Source organism: Branchiostoma floridae, chromosome 8 (genome assembly GCF_000003815.2).
Source record: "Branchiostoma floridae strain S238N-H82 chromosome 8, Bfl_VNyyK, whole genome shotgun sequence".
Classification (NCBI taxonomy): Eukaryota; Metazoa; Chordata; class Leptocardii; order Amphioxiformes; family Branchiostomatidae; genus Branchiostoma; species Branchiostoma floridae.
In genome coordinates this window covers 9,697,744-9,720,243 of record NC_049986.1, presented here as the reverse complement: position 1 = coordinate 9,720,243, position 22,500 = coordinate 9,697,744, and the positions used below count along the sequence as shown (strand labels likewise).

Sequence of the window (22,500 nt, the reverse complement as noted above, 5' to 3'; positions counted from 1 at the left end):
CACCACACTTATCCAAAAGATTAGGGGTCCATTCGCAGTGTGAGTAGATCATTTTAAAACTGTCTGGATATGCAGCTTGTGTTATTCAGTACAAATCTTGTTAGTTACGCCATGAGGCGGTTTACCGGGTATGCAATACAAAAAAAAGTTTATATTTTGTTCAATGACCATGGAAAATATAATGTTATGTTAAACTTATGTGAGTCACATATGAGCACGGTAGTTATTAATTCAAAGATGAATATTTCAATTGGAAAGGCATTATGATATGTCAACAGTTATTAACTTGTGTCTACTTGGCTACAATATCAATCTGATCCATAAATAATATCAAAACTAGATCCACAATATCACAGCATCATAAACTAACAGACAAAATAGGGATAGAAAAATAATTGATAATATTTACCACCGAGTGACACACAGAATATTCAGTTAAGATGATAGTTTGAGGTGTATAGAGCTAACGTGGTAATGGGATACAGGAACCATTAGTTAACTAGCTACACTTGTCCAAGTCGCATTACGCTTAAGATGCTGAGTCGTGTAAAACATCTGAATGACATTTCCAATGATAAGTGAAGATCATGTGAAAGGATTTCAACATACGATGATTGTGTAATAGCATCTCTATGTGGCTTATGAGATACTGAGTGAAGACTGAAGTGTAAAATGACAAGAAAAGGAAAGGCCATAACTCTTAAGTGTTATCTTGGAGTAATACACACTTGGACATGACTTTTGAAGCGACATTCTGACGATTTTAATATTATATTTCGGATTTAGGGGTGAATTAAGCAAATACTCAACGTTAGGTGACGGTTTATTGAGGTTACACGTATGGGTGTTATATTATTTTGCTGCTTGCCACTTGCTGGAATTGCGGTTCTGTCCTAAATAAAATACTCTTCAGACAAACAAATTTGACCCATGTCTTCTTTCATCAAGTCTGACTATCATGCAACAAGTTTTGGTGCTCCAGTGGTTTTACACTAAAATAAGTCCTGGGTTCGAATCCGTTGATATGTTACCGACTACTAGTATGTGACATTGGGAAGGCACTTTACACGACTTTCCTCAGGTGGAAATGAGTACATACCTTCAGCTATGGCCGTTCCTCGGATAGGACTTAAATGCAGGTCCCGTGTTTGGAGAGAGACACACCTAGAGCACTTAAAGATCCCACAATACTTGCCGAAAAGAGCGGGGGTCCTTTCTTTTGTGAGTGGTTCAAAACCTACAGTTCCATGGCCGCACCTGGGGCAATTATTATCGTATTGAGGTCACATGAGTGGGGTCCAGACCCATCCGATTTAGCCCCGCCTGTTGTAAAGCTCCTCGTACATGTAATTCATTCCCTGGCTGCAAAGAAAGAGTATCGATCGTCCCACCCAATAACGATCCGAAGTGATATAAATCGAAGTGGGGAATTTATTTTCGTCATTGTAATAACGAATGCTAGTCTACCTTACATACGGGTGCTAACTATCACTCATTACTACTACAAATGTGTTCACGAACTTAAGTTCACCCTTTGATACATATACCTTTTAGAATGATTTTGTTGATATTTTGTGGCAGCTTTTAAACTAAAACAGTCTTTAGGCCTCCTGTGCCCTGTTATTGCAATTGAATGACCAGAAATGATTTGGCTTAGGGATGCCTTGAACAAATATTCAAAGACATTTACATTTTGGCATAAGTACACCAGGTAATAGTAGTATAATAGGTGGCAATGCTTGATAACCTTATATCAAACACTTTCTCCCACCCTACCAATCGGTGGGTTTTTTACGTTAAATATGCCTGCGTTTGCATGGTTGGTCCTCTATAGCGTGGTGCAACCCCCTCCCCCATTCTTCCAAAGATTCACTTTACTTGCCTTGTCTCAAGTTCTGGGTCATTCCCCGTCACTTCATCGCAGAGCATGACTCTGTCTGTCCCTTTCGTAAATGTTGGAACGGCCCTTACTATAAACATACCGCAATGAAACTACAGCTAACGATTAATATCGATTATACGTAATGCAAATCTGGATGCATTGTATTTACTGCATCAAAATTTACAGTTTAATCCAGAAATCATGTATTTTTAACCACCCGGCATCATATTACCCCTTCAAGATTTCAGTATTACAATTACCAATAAGGTGAAATAGTACATCCATATCGAATCTAACAAAAAGAGCCCTGTTATTCTAGCGATTTACCGCGTGATTCTTATGACTTATTTACGAGTACATGTAGAAGACCCGGAGTTAAAATATTTTGCATTTCCGCAAGATGTCGCTACTAACATGTATAACGAAACGTCATGGCTACCAGCAGATCAGTAACGCAAAAATGATATCAACCTTTTCGAGTAAAGTATTATAAATATTTCTTATTAGATATGCAAGCAAGGTCCTCATTTGCATGAATTGTCTCAAATGATATTTTTGCCTACCCAAATAGTTGTTCAAAAAGTTGTTCAAAGCATAAAGGCTTTATCTTAGCAAAGAAGACGCTAGCTAACATATGACTCTGATTCGCATGATTTATGCCATAATGTTTACCTTTACTAAGCTTTGTAATGCCCATCATACACCACTGTATAATTACATGTTATCCTTGATTATGCAAACGAAGTAGAACTTTTTATTACAAGTCAGAGGCCTTTACCTTAGGCATACTGCCCACTATTCCTTTCGCTGTAAATACGCACACGGAAGTGTGAAAGAGCTTACTAGGTTGTACCGTATGTACCACTCCTTCTGACGCATTTACCCCCACTTTCCCTCAACGCAGGCACAGATCATGTATGAGAGTTCCTTTTTATCTAGGCACGTTTCGTCTGTTTCTTGCACAGCCGTTTCCTTGTCATCTGGTAGACCTCCTCGCTGATGTACCCATCTCGGCGAAAGTGACCCAAAGTGTCCAGGTTTTCACACTGACCCAGTCGTGTACAATATACACAGTGCTGTTCCACAACGGGCAATATATTGCCGTATCTATATTTACGTCCAGTGTCGCCGCGACTGTAAACACTTCTGTTACTCTTTGTCAACCACAGCGATTTTCCAACACGCTCAGCCTGAATATCAACACGACAGTAAATATCTCTTCTCAACAACAAGCAAAGATCGCTGTCAACAACAAACCCAGGACCCCATCTTGTACTGTTGACCACTAAAGGGGGTTTCCTGTCCAAAGAACACGGGTCCTGGACCTGGCAATGATTACGTATCTGGATATTCAAACTTTTAAAATAACGAACTTCTCCCCAGTAGTCGTTACCGCTTGAGTTTATCCTTCTCCAAAGTGCTTTGTTAAAGTGGTCGTACAGTGCGTAGTCCACGTAGCTCCATTCCTTGTGATTCTGTTTTAGCTCGGGGGAAAGTTCAATCTCTACAACGTTGGCTTTCCTGACATTCTCAGCTTTTATGTAAAGTATGTCCCGTACAGACCAACACATCAAGCGTTTTAGTAGAACAAGAGACTCGTCATAATATTCTGTGAGCATTACCAGGTCGAAGTCTTGGTCAACCGTCCGTACGAACGTTTTCATGATGTCCTCTCTCCTTCCAGGATCTGAACCTAACGTTACCTTTTCGTTGTCACTGGGAAGAAATCCGAGATCCACAGATATAGAATTTTGGGTGAGGCAAAGCGGTACATGTATACCGTGTCCGCAATGGCGATCGTATTTTTTGGGGTCGGCCAAAAACGTTGCGATGGGATTCTTAGTTTTTGACAAGCCAAACTTTTCCCCGTAGCTGTACGCATTCCAGGCTGATATCAGGTGGTATAAAGGTTTTCGAACTATGGTGACATATGCCGTGTCTTTTGGCATGATTTGTGGAAACCGTGTTCTGTTATACACTGTGTGGTGCATGGATATCTCAAATGTTTGGTTGTGAGGAGGCGGCATGTAATATTCAGGGTAAAGTGTGTAAGGGTACATCCTACTCAGGAGAAACGGGCGTGGAATGATAACGTTTAGCTTTTTGGTGTACGCATAACGACTGAGGATGGAGAATAGAGTACTTCCTCCGACTTTGTGGTTTTTCGGGTAAGCGATGTGTTTTCTCTCTCTTCCTCCTTCGCACTGCAACCAAGGGAACGAAGCTTGCAGAGGCGGCGGTGGTATCGATTTGGCCGCTGATGACGACGTTTGCAGGAAGTTCTTCAAACGTGCTAGTGGTTCCGCCAGATCCACGATATCACCTTTTAGGTAACTGAAAAATAAGGGAAAGCTTACAACAATTTCTCAGACGTTTACGCCTTTTTTTAATTGTGTGCATTTCTTATATTTATGTAATGGTTAATCTGTGACATTATTTGACAAAGTAAAGATTCCAGAGTTGTTTCAGCACACAATAAAACAAACAAACTTTGTAATACCGAAAAGATTTTATACGGTCATCTGACCCCCCTCAAGTTGAAATGACCGGAAGCTTATGTCACGTGACTTGAACGGACGTGTGACGCCCGCAACGGATCAGCAACCGAGACGGGGGCCGATAGTGACTCCCGCTGACCTCTGACCCACCTTTCAAACAAAAGTTTAAAAATCTCTAAACATTATTGTAGCCTCAAGGGAAGCAATTCTCAAATAACCCAGAAACTATTGTGTTGTTAATGATTACATATGATTAGAATACACCAATTGCTGTCTTACAGATATGCTTGATTGCGTACGGAGTTACAATAGAGCTCTTGAAAACAACAGTCATTGCAGGTATAGATAGTAACCTGGGTAGCCTGTGTGCGCCATATTATACGATGACCGTTTCAAAGCGAGAGAGTTTATCTGCAAGTTCTTACCAGAAAAATTTATTGCTACATGAAACATACAGTATATACATGGAAAAATAAAAGACATTAGTATAATGGTGACAAGGGGGAACAAGTGATTATTCTAACATGGACTATCAAAAACTACAATCTACTCGTCCTACATGTCCTATCTAACTAAAAAAGTCTCCAGATTGGGGAAAATTTAAGGAAAAGAAGCATATTTCAAGGGTTTAAGTGGCACTTGAAAATCGTCAATTTTGTGCCCTCTCTGCGTAACGCAACTCTGACGTCAGTCCTGCAGAACACAGAACCGATAGGTTATCAGTTCAAATCAAATCCTGTTATGCTTTACCGATCGTGTGCCCTTTACACGACATTCCTCATTCGTTAGCGTGGAAGAAGAGGGCTAAACGTGCACATTCCAGTACCGCGCCCGAGACATAGTGGATAACGATTATCCACTGTTCCTACGGCTTCAAAAAGACTTAATGGAACTTATGTTCTGCCAGTACTTTGTATGTGGCATTGGTAAATAGGTCACTTATTTTATTGCAGTTGCAACTGTGGGGTTCAAGTGCTGCCAAACTGACCATGCCAACATCTCCGAGCTTTTGGCGTTGTGGTTTTAACGTTGGATTTGTGATCCTGCTGCCGTGTTCGAATCCCGGGAGTCGGGATATTGCTTTTTTCTGTTCTATTCGCCACTCTAGTTGTTTCATAGTGATATACTTTCCTTGTTTGTCGTAAAGAAAATAAAGTTCTTTCTTTCGTACCTGACATGTAGGGTCCCTGCTAACAAGCACAACACGGTGAAGAGGAGGATGGAATACTTGTAGCGTTGTCCCATGGCTGTAGTAGCAGAGGTGACTGCTAAAAAAATGTTGTGTCCGATAATAAATTCTGGTGCCAGCGTTTTGAACAATGTAGTATGCAATATTTGTGAAAAGAATGTGTACAAATTGATGTATACGTAGCGAGAACTAGCCGTTTTAAGTCATGAAAAATCTCTGGAGTAAAAAAAAAAATCGACAAACCTTACACGTACGTATGTCTCGGTGCGATATCACGATCACTTCTACATAGAATGGAGCCTAACCTACATATACCATAGCCTCTCTCGCAGACTCTTTAGGAACGCCGGTGTTTACTTTTTGGAAGTGCAGAATTCAGTCGCAGTTTCAACGTGGTCGTGGGTGAACTATTTTCTCGCATAGAAATGATAACGCTAGTTCACCTTTATCAGTGGGATAACATATCCGTTGTTTGAAAAAAAATCCAAGTTTTTAGGGATATCAAGTCAACGGATGGTGGTTTCAAAATACCGCTGTTATTTTCAAATTATAGCACCCTACGCCGACTTCATGCCGGTAAATGAAATACCCTGAATTGTAAAACAATGGATATAGGTTACCTTCGAATAAATTTGAACTAGTGTAATATCCCGGCCGTAGAAAACGTGTCCCTTGTTGAAAATTGCGAATCAGCTCTCCCTACAAAAATGTCTGCGAAGGAGACTACATGTTTGACCGGTCTATGTACCGTCAAAATGCATACCTTACGTTCTTTTACATACAAATGAGAGGAGATAATTTCCGTGGAAATCACGTGACGAATGCAGACGCACCCATCCAACCACTATAGATCCTTTCCAAGAAAGTAGACTGTGACAGGGAGAAACAACAGATGAGTCTTCTCATTATCCCGCCACTTTAGCCTTAGGGTTTTTGTGTTGTTTGAACTTACGAGGGGTGATCAATAAGTTCTCGGCCTAACCCAGAAATAATAAGCACAACTCAAATTTTGAGGCACAACTTCATAGTACGGAGCCTTTATCAATATCCGCCAAATTTCAAATCATTGCAGTCATTACTTTACAGGCATTCGTTTCTTGCAAATCAGAATTCGAAGGTAAGTGGCGAGAAAAAAGTGGTGTGAATTGTGATCAAATATGTGTGGGTCGAGTTCCCCATGCCGTAAATTAGCAAAAACATTGTCAAAATGTTTGATAATGATTCTCTTCCTAATTCAAGCAAAAAGAATTGGGTGTCTGACTTTCAGCAGCGCAAGTTGACCCGCACACTTTGCTGGCGACACCCAGTAACGTTGGGTAAGGAATGACGAAAATGAAGTGGACAAATGATCTGCAACCTGAGGTGTGAGGTCAAATTGTCTGATCACACTTCACCCTCCTTTTTCTCGACACTTACCTTCTAATTTAGAAAAAACGAATGCCGGGAAAGTAATAACTCCATTTTTTGTTGTAATCTGGAGGATATTGATAAAAGGCTTCATACTATGAAGTTGTGCCTCAAAATCTGAGTTGTGCTTGTTATTTCTAGATGAGGCCGAGAACTTATTGATCACCTCTCGTAGGTGTGCATATTTCTGTTCTACGTACGGTACTACGTGTATCTTTGTACAGTGAACATTCGTAAGACAAAATGTATTTCGTTCTCTATTTACATGTAGTTCCTATCATGAAATATACATAGTCTACCATTGGAAAGACTTCGATGTATGTACCAACTTAAATTTGCAGTGGGTAATTGCTAATCCATAATCTATATAAAAAATTGTCTGCCATGTAGAAATTATAGCATGTTTGAATAAAATTCACTTCAATCTTTCTAAGAAGTGAGATCAATTCTGGTATATAGGCAAACTTATTACAGTTATACATCATATTGTCACGATAAATGATTCAATCAATGTTATACCGTGCTTTTGCTCATCAAAAAAGCATTCATCACTCACATAGATTGCATCCTTGTATATTTGACCTTTTTGTCTCTCACCATTGCATCAGCTTTTTGATGTCAAGATGAGGTCATCCATAACATCAGGTCAGCGTGACCTTATTCAAATAGATTGTCTAACCACAAAGACAGGAAAGTGAGGGCACATTTCCTCAGGCAATCCCCAGCTAAAGCGTACAAACATCACCCCCCCCCCATAATATATTCAAACATAAACTTCCCTGGAGAAAAATACTGTACAGTAAGTGTTGGTGGGGTCACTGCAGTTTGAAAATATCATGATTAACAGTTGAATTGTTTGGATATAAATAAAAATGGCGCTACATGCCACGGATAGAGAAGCCCATTTTTTTCCGCAGGACTGATGGATGCCTTCACCCTTCTGACCAGTTCTAACCAGATTCAGCTGCAGACGACTCGTTCTAGAGAAATTAAAAGAAAAAAAATATTCGCCATGTATTGTTTCGTTTTGCTTTAGCTTACGCTTATCTTCGTAAACCACACAGATTTTAGATAATGAATCACGTTATGTTTGCTTCTCACGGTTGCATCAGCTTTCTGATATCATCCATAGAAACAGGTCATGTGCATTGTCTAACCACAGCAATGGAAAGAGAATCAAAGTATATTTCCTCAGGCAATCCCTACCCATGCGTACAAACAGCGGTCATTTAGAAGGGGAGCCAGTTCTACCAGCCTGAAGATTCAACTGTTCAGAGCAGCTTGTGCTGTCACACCAAATCAAAAGTTACTCCATACTTGAAAATTACCTTTCGTCAATTCGTAATAAAACTTTTGCTGTTAACATAACCAAATTAAGAAGCAGTTCACACTGCTTGGAAATAGAAAAAGGTCGGTACCGTAATGAACCAGCCAACAAGAGGCAATGCTCTAGAAAAGAGAGAATCCATTGTACAGTAACAGACCGACTTGTTAAACTTGCATATTACACGATGTCAATACGCCATTTATGTTCACATTCCTGTACTATAAATGTATACGTAGTTTTAGACCTTAGACGAGTATCATTGTTTTAATTGGCTTATTATTGTTGCCTTACAATTGCACCATGTACAAATGTCGTGCAATAAAGTTCATTCATTCATTCATTCCTCTTATACTACGTATACAATGAGGCTTTTTTTCTTAAACAGACACATCACCTTCCTTGGAGCGGACGTCTGTTCAGTACGTGTTGGTGGGGTCACTGTACAGTAGCTCTAAGTTATCAATAATGCAAATGAAGATTGCTGGGATACCAAAAAAAAATGGCGGTGCATGACACAGATCGAGAAACCCGTTTTTCCACAGGACTGGAGGAAGATTAATTGTTTAGACCGGTTCTAACCAGATTTAGCTGCACCAGACTGGTGCAGATTGAAAGAGAACAGGTATTCGCCATGGTTCGTTCGCTTTGGTTTTGAGTGCAATTAATAAATCTGGCTCCCACATAGTAACATGTTTCTCTTGATATTATATTGCGTACGAGTATGTTTCAAGTATAGAATATCACAGTCGCTTTGTAGGGTCAAAGGTTCACGTGATTGGGTTGACCTTTGACATTTCCACATGAGTAAATGTAGGTCAGACATCACCCTGTATCACCTAAGATGCCCTTCAGGCGAGGAACCGTCAAATATACACATGACTTCTTTACAATCCACAGTTCCAAACTTGCAGTGACAACGTTAACCTCTTCAAATCTAAGATACACCCATGATGATGAAAGGTTTCTAATAACTTCCATACAAATATTAAGACATGTCAATCTGGAATCGACCAATTAGAAAGGGCTACTAACATTTGTATCACACCAGACGCCTTTTGTGATGTAAATTAAATGGGCGAGAGCTTTCTTTCTTTTTCTCGCAGTCAACAAAATGCTGCTAATGGATCCTTCTTCCTCATGATCAGTGTAGGTAGTTAAGTTCCTGTTTGTACATGTACGACGCTTAAGGTAGTCTACAAGTCACCAAAGCACTGCTTTTCAAGAAACGTTTGTTAACAATTGGACCATAAAAATCGTCAACTATACCATAAATAAATACCATGTCTGCTGGGACATAATGTGGGGGTGGATTTGCATGTCTGTACGCTTTAGATAGTCTACCAGTCACCAAAGCATCGCTTTTTAAAAACGTCTGGACCATATGATAATCGTCACCACACCATGGAATGGGACGATCTGCTGAGAAAACACCTCGGGGAGTTCGGAAGGTTTCAAAAATTCACCTCTCTGCTCGCCATCTTAGTCGGTCCGACCACCGGACTGACTTTAGTTGCAATGACGTTCTTGGCAGCGACACCGGAACACCATTGCCGCGTCTTTGGAAACACTTCTTCGGTCGGACATCGCTACAGGACCGAGGGACATAACTTGAGTATCCCCTTGGAAAATATCGGTGGCAGCTGGAAATACAGCTCGTGTTTGATGTACAAAATCTCAAATAGAACAGCGACCTCGAGGAATGAAACTACAGCATGTACCCATGGCTGGGAGTATGACAGGACCATTTACCAGAGTACCATCGTCACAGAGGTAAGCCTGTCATTGTGATATGCAAGATAATAACATATTGTATCAACAAGTTCAAGTATGGTAACTTGCACAAGAGCTTTAGAAATACAATCTCAAAACGATATGCATTATCAACTGATGCCTATAGCTCTTTCTTATTAATAAGTACTGTTCTATATTTACATTACATACATTGTCACACGACAACATGTAGTTAGATTTTGAATATGTCACATTTGAGTTTGATTTTAATTGTGTGTTCATATATGTAATTATTCTTAGATTCTGTTTAAACTATGTTAAGCTGTGTACATGTCTATGCCACTGATTTCGAAGACGCTGTTAATAGAAATCATTTGCGATTTCGAAAGTATGGTAACTTGTACAAGAGATTTAGGAATATCATTATTGATTAATATAATCTTTTTTATAAAATAATATGTATTATTAACCGATGCCAATAGCTCTTAAAGTACTGTTCTATATTTACATTAGATACATTATCACAGGGCAACATGTAGTTAAATTTTGAATATGTCACATTTGAGTTGGATTTTAATTGTGTGTTCATATATGTAATGGGACTTAGATTCTGTTTAAAGTATGTTACGCTGTGTACATGTGTATTTCACTGGTTTCGAAGACGCTGTTAATAGAAATCTTACCTTATTTGCAATTTTACCACTCAGTACGACCTAGTGTGCTGGCGATCCTGGTTGAGGGGACTTGGTCAGAGCACTTTCATGGCAGGGGTGAGCGTAGGTGGAATCTTCTTCGGCATAACTTCTGACAGGTTCGTCTTAACTATTAGTGAGACTAATGAGAAGTTTATTGCATACGCTAAAGTTTTTCTACCTGGGCCAGTGTTCCTTTTGGATCTAGTATCTAGTAAGAAGACAGCGGGATATAAAAACACCCAATACTTCACAAAAAAATGAGTGTAGTGCCACATTGTCCTCGTCTGTCCGACCGCAAAGTGATATAACAAACACTGTGTACCGGTACAAAACCGGTTTTTTCTTATTGGACCAGTCCAGAAAAAACGGACCTGAAAAAAAATTAGGTGGACCGGATATTGGACCGATTGGAAAATGAACAGTTTATATGATCAGGCATTCACACATTTTATGGCTTACCGTTCGAAGAAAAGAACAAGAGCGAAGTAGCCTATAGTCATTTCTACCAAGGTTTACAGCTAATCGTACAGAGGAAGTCAGCCTTGTATGATATTAAAACGCCAGTAGGAGTTGAATACTCGACAAAACAGATTCTTTGTAGAGAAATGTACAATTGTTTCGATTATTATCCATTCACAACTTTTCACATACTGAATCAGGTTCAGGTCCGGACCTGAACCGGACCTGGACCTGAATTTTCGGTACCGGAACCCACCCTTAACATTAGTAACCCACCCTTAATACTAGTAGGTATATATATATATATATACATATACTAGTAGGTATATATATATATATATATATATATATATATATATATATATATATATATATATATATATATATACACCACTAGTGATTGCCTTTGACATTTTCTATTACCAAAATTTATCACCATTCATAAATCTTAATTTTTGTATAGTGAGCCCTGTATAATGAGCTCCAGATCAGATGTCATCAAACTCTGCGTCACTATGTCAACAAACTTTGTTCATCACCAGAAGGTCACCAAATTTCAAAATTACCAAAGTAATGGAATTATTTACTTGTAAATGTATCCTGTGTAATTCAAAGAGACTCAGTGACCTGAATACATGATGGCACATATACATAACCAATACTACCAATGCCATCAACCTACCAACGTTACGATAGAGATTCTTAAACTAATACCTTTCTCAATGCAATTCTGACTAGTGTATGAGAGTATGTGTGCGTGTGAGGGGAGGGTAGTTCTGTATTTAGTACTGCATTGAGAAAGGTAGCAAACGGATTGCAAATATTGTCAGATGATTTGTGTTGGTTGTGTACAAGGAACATTTCATTCCAACCTGCTAAAACTATTCATGAATCCCGCATAGATTTGGCCGCCGATCTACTACAGTGTTTTGCCTTATACTGCACCTCGCATTGAGTACAGGAACATCTTTCGTATCAGATTATGGTTCATTCATCGTTCTACGTGCGTTAGATGGAGCAGCTGTCAATGGTGCCTTCTACACCGCCTTTGTTCTAGGTACAGTTGACAATGAATCGTTTGCGTTATTGCCCTCGCCAGGAATGCTGTATTTTCAGTGCATTCCGTTTTTGTTTGCTTGTTGTTGTTTTTTTCGAATGTTAAGATGATAATATAAATTTTATTTGCAAGTTCTTGCCCGAGGGCTAATTCGGCAACATGAAACATACAGAAAATGTAGTAAACGTACATAAAATGAAATACCTGGTGACAAGTGTTGACAAGTGACTATTATATCAATGACATGTACTGCTGAGAGCTACAATCTACGTATTTGGGGTTTGATTTCTTTTCTGGAAGCAGTGGAAGACGAAGTACCCCACTTGTACTATGATGAGTGAGTTATGTGACGTTAACAGCGTTATAGTTTTGTTTTCGTCGGTATGTGTTTGGAAATCTTTGTGTGTTTTGCATGCCTCTTCAAATAACTCCTTTCTTTCCTGGTCACTAGAGAGGCAGAAACAAAATCTAGTTTTAATAATATCATTGTAAATGTTCTCTTTGATTTTGCCCTATAGCCGTCGAAGTTGTCGGGCCTTCCAAGCGGAATGCAGTAGGCATGACTGTGAGCCTGAGTTTTGGGACAGGATTCTTCGTCCTTTCTCTATTGGCCTACTTTCTCCGAACCTGGCGGAACCTTCAGCTGGTCCAAGCATTGATAATGTACCCTCTCCTATGCTATTGGTGGTAAGAGTTTTTCAAATACATCAAGAAATTTCCCCGTTTGATTTGTGCATGTGCAGTGTGATTTATTGTTGGTATGCATTGGGATGCATTTGTGGTAAATGTCAAAAAACCGGACAATCAACTACGTCTATGGTGCTTTTTTATTCAGGTAGATGACGTGACTTAATGAGTGGTGAAAAAAACGTTTATGGCGTCCCCCGTCTGTATTACTACCAAGTTAAACAAACACACTTTACCACAGGGTACTTCCAGAGTCTCCAAGGTGGCTCATCAGTAAACAACGAGTGAAGGCAGCCAAGGAAGTCCTTCAGAGAGCAGCCAGGGTAAACAATGTAACCATACCAGACGAAGTCTCGGATCTGCTTGCAAAGTCAGCTGAATCCAATGAGAACACTAACAAGTTCACAATAATTGACCTCGTGCGAACCCCTGGGATGCGCAAAATCACATTGACAATGTGCTTGGTATGGTAAGGACCATATTCTATATTCTCATCGGCTCTTGTGTCATTTCTTCATATCGCCATTCCATGATTTGTACCTTTCTTGTATTTTTTTGTCAGCACCGTACGATCAGAGTGGGTGGATGTAGGTATATGTGTGCATGCATACGTTCTTGTGAATGTACATGTGTATGCTTGTCTTCCTCTGTGTGTGTGTGTGTGTGTGTTTGTGTGTCTGTTTGTCTGTGTGTGTGCTGCCGATCCCGGGGATCGCCATTTGTTTGCTTGTTCAATAGATACAAGGTGGTCTACCAGGGATTGCCGTCCCAGGTGAAGGGTAATTAAAGTCCTGTGGTATTAATCAGGCTTGAAATGACTGTGCATGATAGAAATTGACCATTTTGCAATGTTCATTCCAAAATCATATAGGATGTTTATAGCAGGAGTCTACTTTGGTCTAATTGTCGGGACGTCTGATCTAGCCGGGGATCCGTACGTCAACTTTGCCATTGGTACAGCCCTGGAGATCGGGCTGGCAATTCTGGGGTGGGCGGGCATGGAGAGATGGGGCAGGAAACCAGTCATAGCAGGGTCGGCACTGATGGCAGGAATAGGTTGCCTGGTGTCAGCAGCTTCCATAGGTATCTTTCCGTTTGCATTGCTTGCCATCGCTCTTTCACCTTTCCGTCCATCTCTATTTGTCATTCCAAAATCATATAGGATGTTTATAGCAGGAGTCTACTTTGGTCTAATTGTCGGGACGTCTGATCTAGCCGGGGTATCTTTCCGTATCTTTCCGTTTGCATTGTCTGTCTGTTTGTCTGTCTGCCTGTCCCTCGTATACCACATACTTACGTACCTCGCCACTTTGTCTCATTGTCGTCAGGGGGACAAGGTAGTGTTGCTATAGTTATAGTTGATTTAAAAGTTATATAGTTGATTTTTGGGATATCATATTTCCCTCTTTTTTTCATTTCTCTTCTATCTCCTCTCTCTCCTTGCATTAAATGTTTTCTATGATCTGGTGTCCTGGAAAAGATTTCACGGGATGAAACCTACGTAATGAAAGTGACACCATGTACCCTGGTGTATCGGACTCTTATATATTGACACATTTTGCAGGACTACCAACTGTTTCCCGTAATTTTGCCTTGATGGGCAGAGCTGTCATCGGCATTACTTACAACTGTTTGATTGCATACACACCAGAGGTGTTCCCGACTGTAGTAAGGTAGGTTATTTATATAATTATGTCCCATATCTACACTGAATCATAATCTGCAGGGGGAGGGGGTTGTTACATGGACTTTTTGATGTGATGTGATGTGCATAATTAGGAGATTAATTGTCTAAATTCCGGTGTTGCGATTAAAGTTTCATACACGAATACACGGGGGGAGCCTTTGCATGTAGTTTTTGAATTATGCCAAACAAGACATAATTCTACAATTAAAAGAAACAATGCAAGAATTCCTAAGGGACAATAAAAAAAAACATTTCATACTTGTGACAAATGAAATTTGAGTGAAGGTGAACATCAACATGCAAAGATTTTGCAGATCTGAACGCCATGTGCATAATCAATGAGAAAATGTTACAGAGCTTTCAGTTAAATAATAGGACTTTCATATTTGTGACATTTGGGTAAACCACCCATGGACATAGATGAAAACTAATTATTTACGTTGCAATAGGAGCATGGGTATTGGTGTGTCCACGGCGTCTTCCCGGATTGGCTGCATATCGGCTCCCTTCGTGACGCTCCTGGGTGATGTGTGGCTGCCCCTCCCCATGGTGACGTTTGGACTGGCGGCTTGTGCAGGCGGTTTGGCTGTCTTCTTGCTCCAGGAAACACTTCGAGTCCCACTGCCTGAAACTATAGAGGACGTAGAGAATTTGGGAAGGTTTGAGTTTTGTTTTATTTTGTTCTTTGGTATCTCTGCTTTCCTGTCTGTCAGTCTGTTTGTGTGTCCTTTTTGGCGACGCCTCAGGGGCTAGCCTTATAGTATATCATATGTTGCGGTCGTATGGTACCCACATGAATCATGGTATTTGAAAACCACGCGCATTCCAAGGTCATTCCACTGAGCATCTCTGTCCCAAAAGCAAGGACCTCTAGACTGCACAATTCCCTCCTAAACCATACCATCAGACTATACAGGAAATAATTGACTGATGCTTAGGTGTTATTTGTTTATTTATGCACTGTCTTACTGTCTTACCTGCTGTGTCTAGTTATTATGCAATGTGATTTTACTCAATTCTGTAAGATCAACGGTATTCAGAGTCACTACTGCTCAGGGGTACTCTGCAATGTTGATTTGACAAATAAAGATTTGAAAGATTTGAGCAACATAGATAGCTTTTACGTGTTGCAATGTATTGTGATGCAATCCTAATTGCTGTTTTTGCTTTAAATCATGTTTAGGAGGTCGCGAAGAGATGACGACCACGACAATTCAGTGAGCTACACGAACCCCTGGCCTAAACGTGACCCCTTCAGACACGTTAAACGTGTAGTTGCCTGTTACCAAACCGCTCGCGATGGTGGCTACTTCAACTCTATCTTGGTACCTTAAGGAATAATAATCGAGTCCATACGAAGTTTAAGTATAGCTTGGCATATTAACAAATTTGTCAGAAGCAAATGTGATCATATATAGTGCTAGGAAAACATGATCTAGCAGTGATAGGGCTATTGTGTTAGACCTGATAAATAGAAATAAAGCTATACGTCACAGCATGGAAGATTTTGTTGTAAAGATGTTGAACCTAGCTGGGTATTGTTCGCTCTCTTTTCATTAAATTTGTGTAAGAAAATCTTAGAAGAATTTTTACTTCAAATCTGATTAAAATATAATTCAGATCCCTTGGCAACATATTATTAGCATCTAATGGATAATGGAAAGAGGTATAGTGTCTTATTTTTGTCGTATAATGTTACCTCCTAGGCAAGTACACTTAAAAGTGTACTTGCCTAGGAGGGTAAAGATTGTGTGGTGTAAACTACAGGATTAGACTATGCAGTGTCAGTTGAATGTTTTTAAAACTTTACCAGTTTCTTCTGAGCTGTCAAATAATTACAATGATAATGAAAGTTTTTGCATGTTAATGGCTCAATGGAGCTAACTGCTCTTAATCAGATGCAAAGAGAATAATGTAAGGAAGAATGTAACTTACTGTAGAAATACTATGCTATACTTCACTTATATCTATAACGTACATACTTCTTTTTTCTTCTCAATACGTGTTAAAACGAAAATACAAAGATTTTTCCATGACATAGTGGTTACAGAGGGCATTAGGAGATTAATTCTGGTATTTAGGACAACATCATCATCATCATCGGTCGGCTGCGGCGCAGGCGACTGTAAGTTTCTTCCAAGACCTTCTGTCGGCAGCTAGATGACGAATTTGCTTTGCGGTGATCTGGTCATTGTAATCTCCTAGGAACTGTTGAATGTACTTTAAATAGGAGGTAGCTTGGCGTCCTCGTCTGCATGTATATGCATCATACAATTATGTATCATATTGTCACGATAATTGATTCAATTTTACATATTTCCAAACTGCAGTGACCCACCAACAACTTACTGTACAGAATTCATCTCCTAAGCAGTTTTATATTTGTGGCAGTTTTATATTTGTGTTAAAGAATCTCATTGTGGTAAGACGTGACAGCAAAATGTGATGAAGAGTTAAATCCTCAGGCTAGTAAATCCGGTTTTGTCACTATGGGCGGGGGGGGGGGGTATGTTTGTACGCATCAGTTGGGGATTGCCTGAGGAAACGTACCCTCACTTTACTGTCTTTGTGGTTAGACAATCTATTTAAATAAGGTCACGCTGACCTGATGTTATGGATGACCTCCTCTTAAGATCACAAAGCTGATGCAATGGTGAGTGTCAAATATACAAAGATGCATCATTTAAAATCTATATGATGGACGTTTTTCTTGACTAGCAAAAACATGGTCAACAGTTGAATTGTGTGTGGATACAAATAAAAATGGCGGCACATGCCACGGATAGAGAAACACCTTTGTTCCGCAGGACTGATGGATGACTTCACCCTACAGACCGGTTTTAACCAGATAGAGGTGCAGACGACTCGGTATACACAACTTGAAAGAAAAGAAACATTCGCCCTGTCTTGTTTGACTTACTTTTCCTTACGCTTATCTTTCAAGTATGGCAACTTGTTGCGTATTTCAAGACTAAAAACTATGTTAATTTTAAGGATGATAGGCTTACCTATGATTGACCTTTCCATTGTCAGTAAATATAGGTCAGAAATCACTTTGCATAGCCTAAACTCTCCCCCAGACAGATAATATTCAATTTGTGAGATAAATCATAATTCCTAATAACTTTCATTGACTAATAACTTCAAGTTTCTCCTAACGGAATGAGAGTCTATTGGTATGTCAGAGCCAATCTGGTAAGGTTAATAACCCCTAGATGCCCTTTTTGATGTAAATTATGGAGGCGGATCTGTACGCCCTTTTCCGACAAAGAGGACAAGGTAATTTGAGCCAATGCTGCAATTGCACCATATGCATTGTGCAGTAGTATAGATATTAAGTTCTTGTTTGTACATTTTGCAGTAGCATAGTTGTGTTCCTATTTGTACATGGACGACGCTTAAGAGAGTCTTCTGGTCAACAAAGTATTGCTTTAAGAAAAACGTCTCGACCCTAACAGCCATCAATACACCATGGAATGGGACGATCTGCTGAGAAAACACCTTGGGGAGTTCGGAAGGTTTCAAAAGTTCACCTCTCTGCTTGCCATCTTGGTCGGTCCGACCGTCGGACTGACTTTAGTTGCAATGACGTTCTTGGCAGCGACACCGGAACACCATTGCCGCGTCTTTGGAAACACTTCTTCGGTCGGACATCGCTACAGCACCGAGGGGTATAATCTGAGTATCCCCTTGGAAAATATCGGCGGCACCTGGAAATACAGCTCGTGTTTGATGTACAAAAACTCAAATGGAACGGCGACATCGAGTAATGGAACTACATCATGTACCCATGGCTGGGAGTATGACAGGACCATTTACCAGAGTACCATCGTCACAGAGGTGAGTATGTTATTGTGATATGCAATATAATGACATAATAGATGAACAAGTGCATTTTCTAAAGAATTGTAACTTGTACAGGTTTAGGAATATAACCTTTTGTATAAAAGGATACGAATTAAAAACGTATACCTAAGCTCTTTCGTAAGTGTTGTCCTATATCTATATTGAATACTTGGTCCCAGGGCAACAAATACAAATTTAAGAGTCATTGCAGGAGAAAACCAGGCAGAGGTCGGAAGATGGGGGTCGGCCAAATCAACTCAAACTTTTTATGTGTGATAGGTATGGGGAACTATGAACAGCCATATGATTAAAACCCTCCAGCTATTTTCTGTTATGGCGTTGTGAGGCCCCCCTCTGAGACCCTCCAAAATCAAACTATCGATGACTGAAAATTACTGAAATTGCGATGGCTATTCTGATACTTCTGATTAAGATATGACAAAAAGTTTTATATTCCCATATTTCATGTGTTCTTAAGTTTTACTGATAAAAATTTGAAGATGAAGTATTGAAATTAAGAGGGTGTTACAGGGGGTTACCAGAACCAATGAAAACACGATTTTCAACTCTCTGCATTTCTGTGATCTTTAAGGGGCTTGTTCTCCGACAACCAGCAATTTAAATGAATGGTTTTACCTTTACTGGAGAGAGGAATATCTACTAATTGAAAATCAAGCGTCGTCTAATTGGGCCATGTATACCACGAGCCGTGAGCGGGGGGTCTTTATGGGGATTTTCCAGGTTTTTCACTATGTTAAAACAGGTAATAACTGCTCACTACGGGGTAATGGACGGCAACTTTTTGGTGTCCCTGTGTAGGATCACTGCTTAATTGTCAAAAATGCTTCAACTAATTGCAAGTAATTATTGGGGCTCTGTATGGGGGATATAAGGCTACTTGAAAATGAATTATGCTGGTTTTACCCGCATTTGTTGATCTGTAAGTGCTCAACATGGGTTAAGTTATGTCATTTATTTGTGTTTCTGTATAGGAACAATTCTTAACTGTCAAAAAAAAAGCTATACCTATTTACTGCTATTCATTTGGGCTTTGTATGGGGCATATAAGGATATGTGAAATGGAATTAAGCTGCTTTTACACATCTCAGTATCTCTAAGACGTCAGTTTAGGTCCCTTACAAAGTGTGCTTTCCCTATGTGATACATAATGAAAAAGGATCTACATGGGGGTTATCAGTATACTCCACATACTATTTACTGCACTGCAGGCCACATGAGTGACCGCATACTATGATAGGCAATCTACAACATAGAAACATGACCCTAACAAAGACTTTTAGCTATTACAGATTTTTTTGCAGCAAAATGGACCATTGTCTTGCGTATCGTCCATTCACAAGTTTTCACATAATGAATCAGGTCCAGGTTCAGGTCCAAACCTAGACCTGATCCTCTGGACCTGAGCCGGACCTGGAACTGAATTTTCCGTACCGGTACCCACCCACCCCTAGCCATGAGCTATACCAGTCACAGCTTGAGCCCACTGCTTGTGTATTCTGTTGTACAATGCATGTAACGTTGGACTCCCGCTCCAGTTCTTTAAAGTGTTCTCCAACGTCTTCTAGCTTGTTGGCTGAGCTGAAGGCTGTCACATATCCTGGCTCAGGGCAGCAGAACAGCGCTGACTTTGACCAACTGCCGATGTTGTGATGTGACTCGTTTGTGACTGTGGGGTACCAAACGGTGCTGTGTCAGGGTTGGAAGGTTATGTATCTGTGGCACTGTGGCAAAGTTCACTACTTCTCCAACCCCAACATGTCTCAATCAGTTACAAACAAGAAATTGTTCTATGACTTGACATCTTCCCATTTTTGCCCTGCACTGCTCTTAGCTTGCTTCACCTGTTTGTGCCACCGCAATTCTACAGTCATCTATGCCTCCATGGGACCCCCCACGTTTCTTTTATGTATTCAGCGGTCAAGACATCGATGTTTTTCATTGACGTACCGTCTTATGTGAGTCTTTATTGATGCTATCTTGCGGTCACAAATGTCCTTGCCTCCTGAGCGAGGGTCTGAGAAGTCGAAGCACAGAACTTATATTCTAGTTTTCTGACCGAGACAAAATCAGCGGAGCACAGTGGTAACACCCTGCAATTTCTCAAAAACACTTTTATTAGTAAAAGATTCTCGGACTTGACGGTATGAAGTACACTTTGCAGAATAGCAGAGACAGCTGACCAGTCCTGTCGATAATTGTTGAAAATGTGGAAAAAACACTCCACATTCTTGCCTTCATCGCCCTTCGTAATTACTGCAGCCATTGCGATCCATATTCCATACTAAAAAGAACATGGGACTTTTAATTCGATGGCTCTTAATTCATAATTCACCAACCCACCTATCTCACATGCAAAGTATGCGCAGAAGATTGCTGACCCAGTTCTTCTCGCTTCTGCCAAAGATTTCTGATACAATGACGGTTTGAGTACATCATGTGCGTGGAGACCTGATAACCCCCATGCAGAGCCTCTTTCATTAAGCACCACATGGTAAATACATAATCATTATGATTCTGTAAGGAATGTACTATTTGAGGACTTACAGAGCAACAAATGCGGGTAAAACCTGCATAATTCATTTTTAAGTAGCTTTATATCCCCCATACAGACCACCAATAATTACTTGCAATTAGTTATAGCATTTTTGACAATTAAGCAGTGATCCTACACAGGGACACCAAAATGTTACCGTCCGTTACCCCGTAGTGAGCAGTTATTACCTGTTTTAACATAGTGAAAAACCTGGAAAATCCCCATAAAGACCCCCCGCTCACGGCTCGTGGTATACATGGCCCAATTAGACGACGCTTGATTTTCAATTAGTAGATATTCCTCTCTCCAGTAAAGGTAAAACCATTCATTTAAATTGCTGGTTGTCGGAGAACAAGCCCCTTAAAGATCACAGAAATGCAGAGAGTTGAAAATCGTGTTTTCATTGGTTCTGGTAACCCCCTGTAACACCCTCTTAATTTCAATACTTCATCTTCAAATTTTTATCAGTAAAACTTAAGAACACATGAAATATGGGAATATAAAACTTTTGTCATATCTTAATCAGAAGTATCAGAATAGCCATCGCAATTTCAGTAATTTTCAGTCATCAATAGTTTGATTTTGGAGGGTCTCAGAGGGGGCCCCACAACGCCATAACGGAAAATAGCTGGAGGGTTTTAATCATATGGCTGTTCATAGTTCCCCATACCTATCACACATAAAAAGTTTGAGTTGATTTGGCCGACCCCCATCTTTATATTAAATACTTGGTCTGGTTTTCTCCTGCAATGACTCTTAATAAAGTTTTGAATATGTCACATTTGAGTTCGACACATTTGTGTTCATATATGTAATGAGTCTTAAATTCTGTTGAAACTATGTCAAGCTGTGTACACATCCATGTCTCAGGTTTGTTAATAGGAGTGACTTAACTAATTTACAATTTTACCACAATTTTACTACTCAGTACGACCTAGTTTGCTGGCGATCCTGGTTGAAGGGACTTGGTCAGAGCACTTTCATGGCGGGGGTGGGCGTTGGTGGAATTTTCTTCGGCATCATTTCGGACAGGTTTGTCTTCTAGATAACTTCGTTGCAGTCACGCTAAACTTTCTTCACCTCAGCTAGTGTTGCTTTTGGTATTATCTACTATACAGACAGTGGACTATGAAATAACTCTTGACATATGTAGGTCTACTCGTCAAAAGTTATCACTATTGATAAAACATATTTGTTATACAATGATCCCTGTATATATAACTCCAGATCAGATGTCATCAAAGTCTTCGTCACAATGTCAACAAACTTTGTTCCTCAGTTTTTAAAATTGACCGAGATTGATATTTTTTGCTTACATGTATGCCCTGTGTAATGAAAAAAAGATTGACAGCTCGCTAAAATTGTCACTTGATATCACCTAACCAACACTGCCAATGCTCTCTGCCTACCAACGTTTTGATAGATATCCTACAGCTTTCCCAGTGCTATTCTCAGTAGTTGTGTATGGGGGGGGGGGGTAG

General features: G+C 39.9%; 4 protein-coding genes across 4 annotated transcripts in view; 3 read left to right on the top strand and 1 right to left on the bottom strand.

The window, feature by feature from the left end:
- The window catches only part of LOC118421508, a 12,437-nt gene extending 11,515 nt beyond the window's left edge, over positions 1-922 (top strand). Inside the window, exon 12 of the mRNA XM_035828824.1 lies at positions 1-922. This exon is cut by the window's left edge and continues 1,884 nt beyond it. The gene's annotated coding sequence lies outside the window, so the exon portion shown is untranslated.
- Positions 923-2,029: 1,107 nt separating this feature from the next.
- LOC118420621 (galactose-3-O-sulfotransferase 2-like) lies at positions 2,030-6,645 on the bottom strand. The gene is made up of 3 exons (XM_035827464.1): positions 6,190-6,645; positions 5,552-5,648; positions 2,030-4,216 (listed from the first exon to the last, which is right to left on the bottom strand). Exons 2-3 carry the CDS (start codon positions 5,623-5,625, stop codon positions 2,818-2,820), a joined length of 1,473 nt encoding a protein of 490 aa, XP_035683357.1. The 5' UTR covers positions 5,626-5,648; positions 6,190-6,645; the 3' UTR covers positions 2,030-2,817.
- A 2,385-nt stretch (positions 6,646-9,030) lies between these two features.
- The window catches only part of LOC118421193 (organic cation transporter protein-like), a 17,621-nt gene continuing 4,151 nt past the window's right edge, over positions 9,031-22,500 (top strand). Inside the window, exons 1-3 of the mRNA XM_035828355.1 lie at positions 9,031-10,073; positions 10,742-10,845; positions 12,091-12,245. Coding sequence (XP_035684248.1) covers positions 9,705-10,073; positions 10,742-10,845; positions 12,091-12,245 — 628 coding nt within the window. The 5' untranslated portion in view covers positions 9,031-9,704. The remainder of the gene's footprint in view (positions 10,074-10,741; positions 10,846-12,090; positions 12,246-22,500) is intronic.
- Positions 17,147-22,173, top strand: LOC118421268 (solute carrier family 22 member 6-like). The gene is made up of 2 exons (XM_035828489.1): positions 17,147-18,459; positions 21,948-22,173. Exons 1-2 carry the CDS (start codon positions 18,091-18,093, stop codon positions 22,062-22,064), a joined length of 486 nt encoding a protein of 161 aa, XP_035684382.1. The 5' UTR covers positions 17,147-18,090; the 3' UTR covers positions 22,065-22,173.

Excerpts from the sequence above, each read along its gene's own strand:
- LOC118421268 (XM_035828489.1), top strand. The coding sequence starts at position 18,091 with ATGGAATGGGACGATCTGCTGAGAAAACACCTTGGGGAGTTCGGAAGG. Across the intron at positions 18,460-21,947 it reads AGAGTACCATCGTCACAGAG|TACGACCTAGTTTGCTGGCG; the intron begins GTGAGTATGTTA and ends TTTACTACTCAG.
- LOC118420621 (XM_035827464.1), bottom strand. The coding sequence starts at position 5,625 with ATGGGACAACGCTACAAGTATTCCATCCTCCTCTTCACCGTGTTGTGC. Across the intron at positions 4,217-5,551 it reads GCAGGGACCCTACATGTCAG|TTACCTAAAAGGTGATATCG; the intron begins GTACGAAAGAAA and ends CTTATTTTTCAG.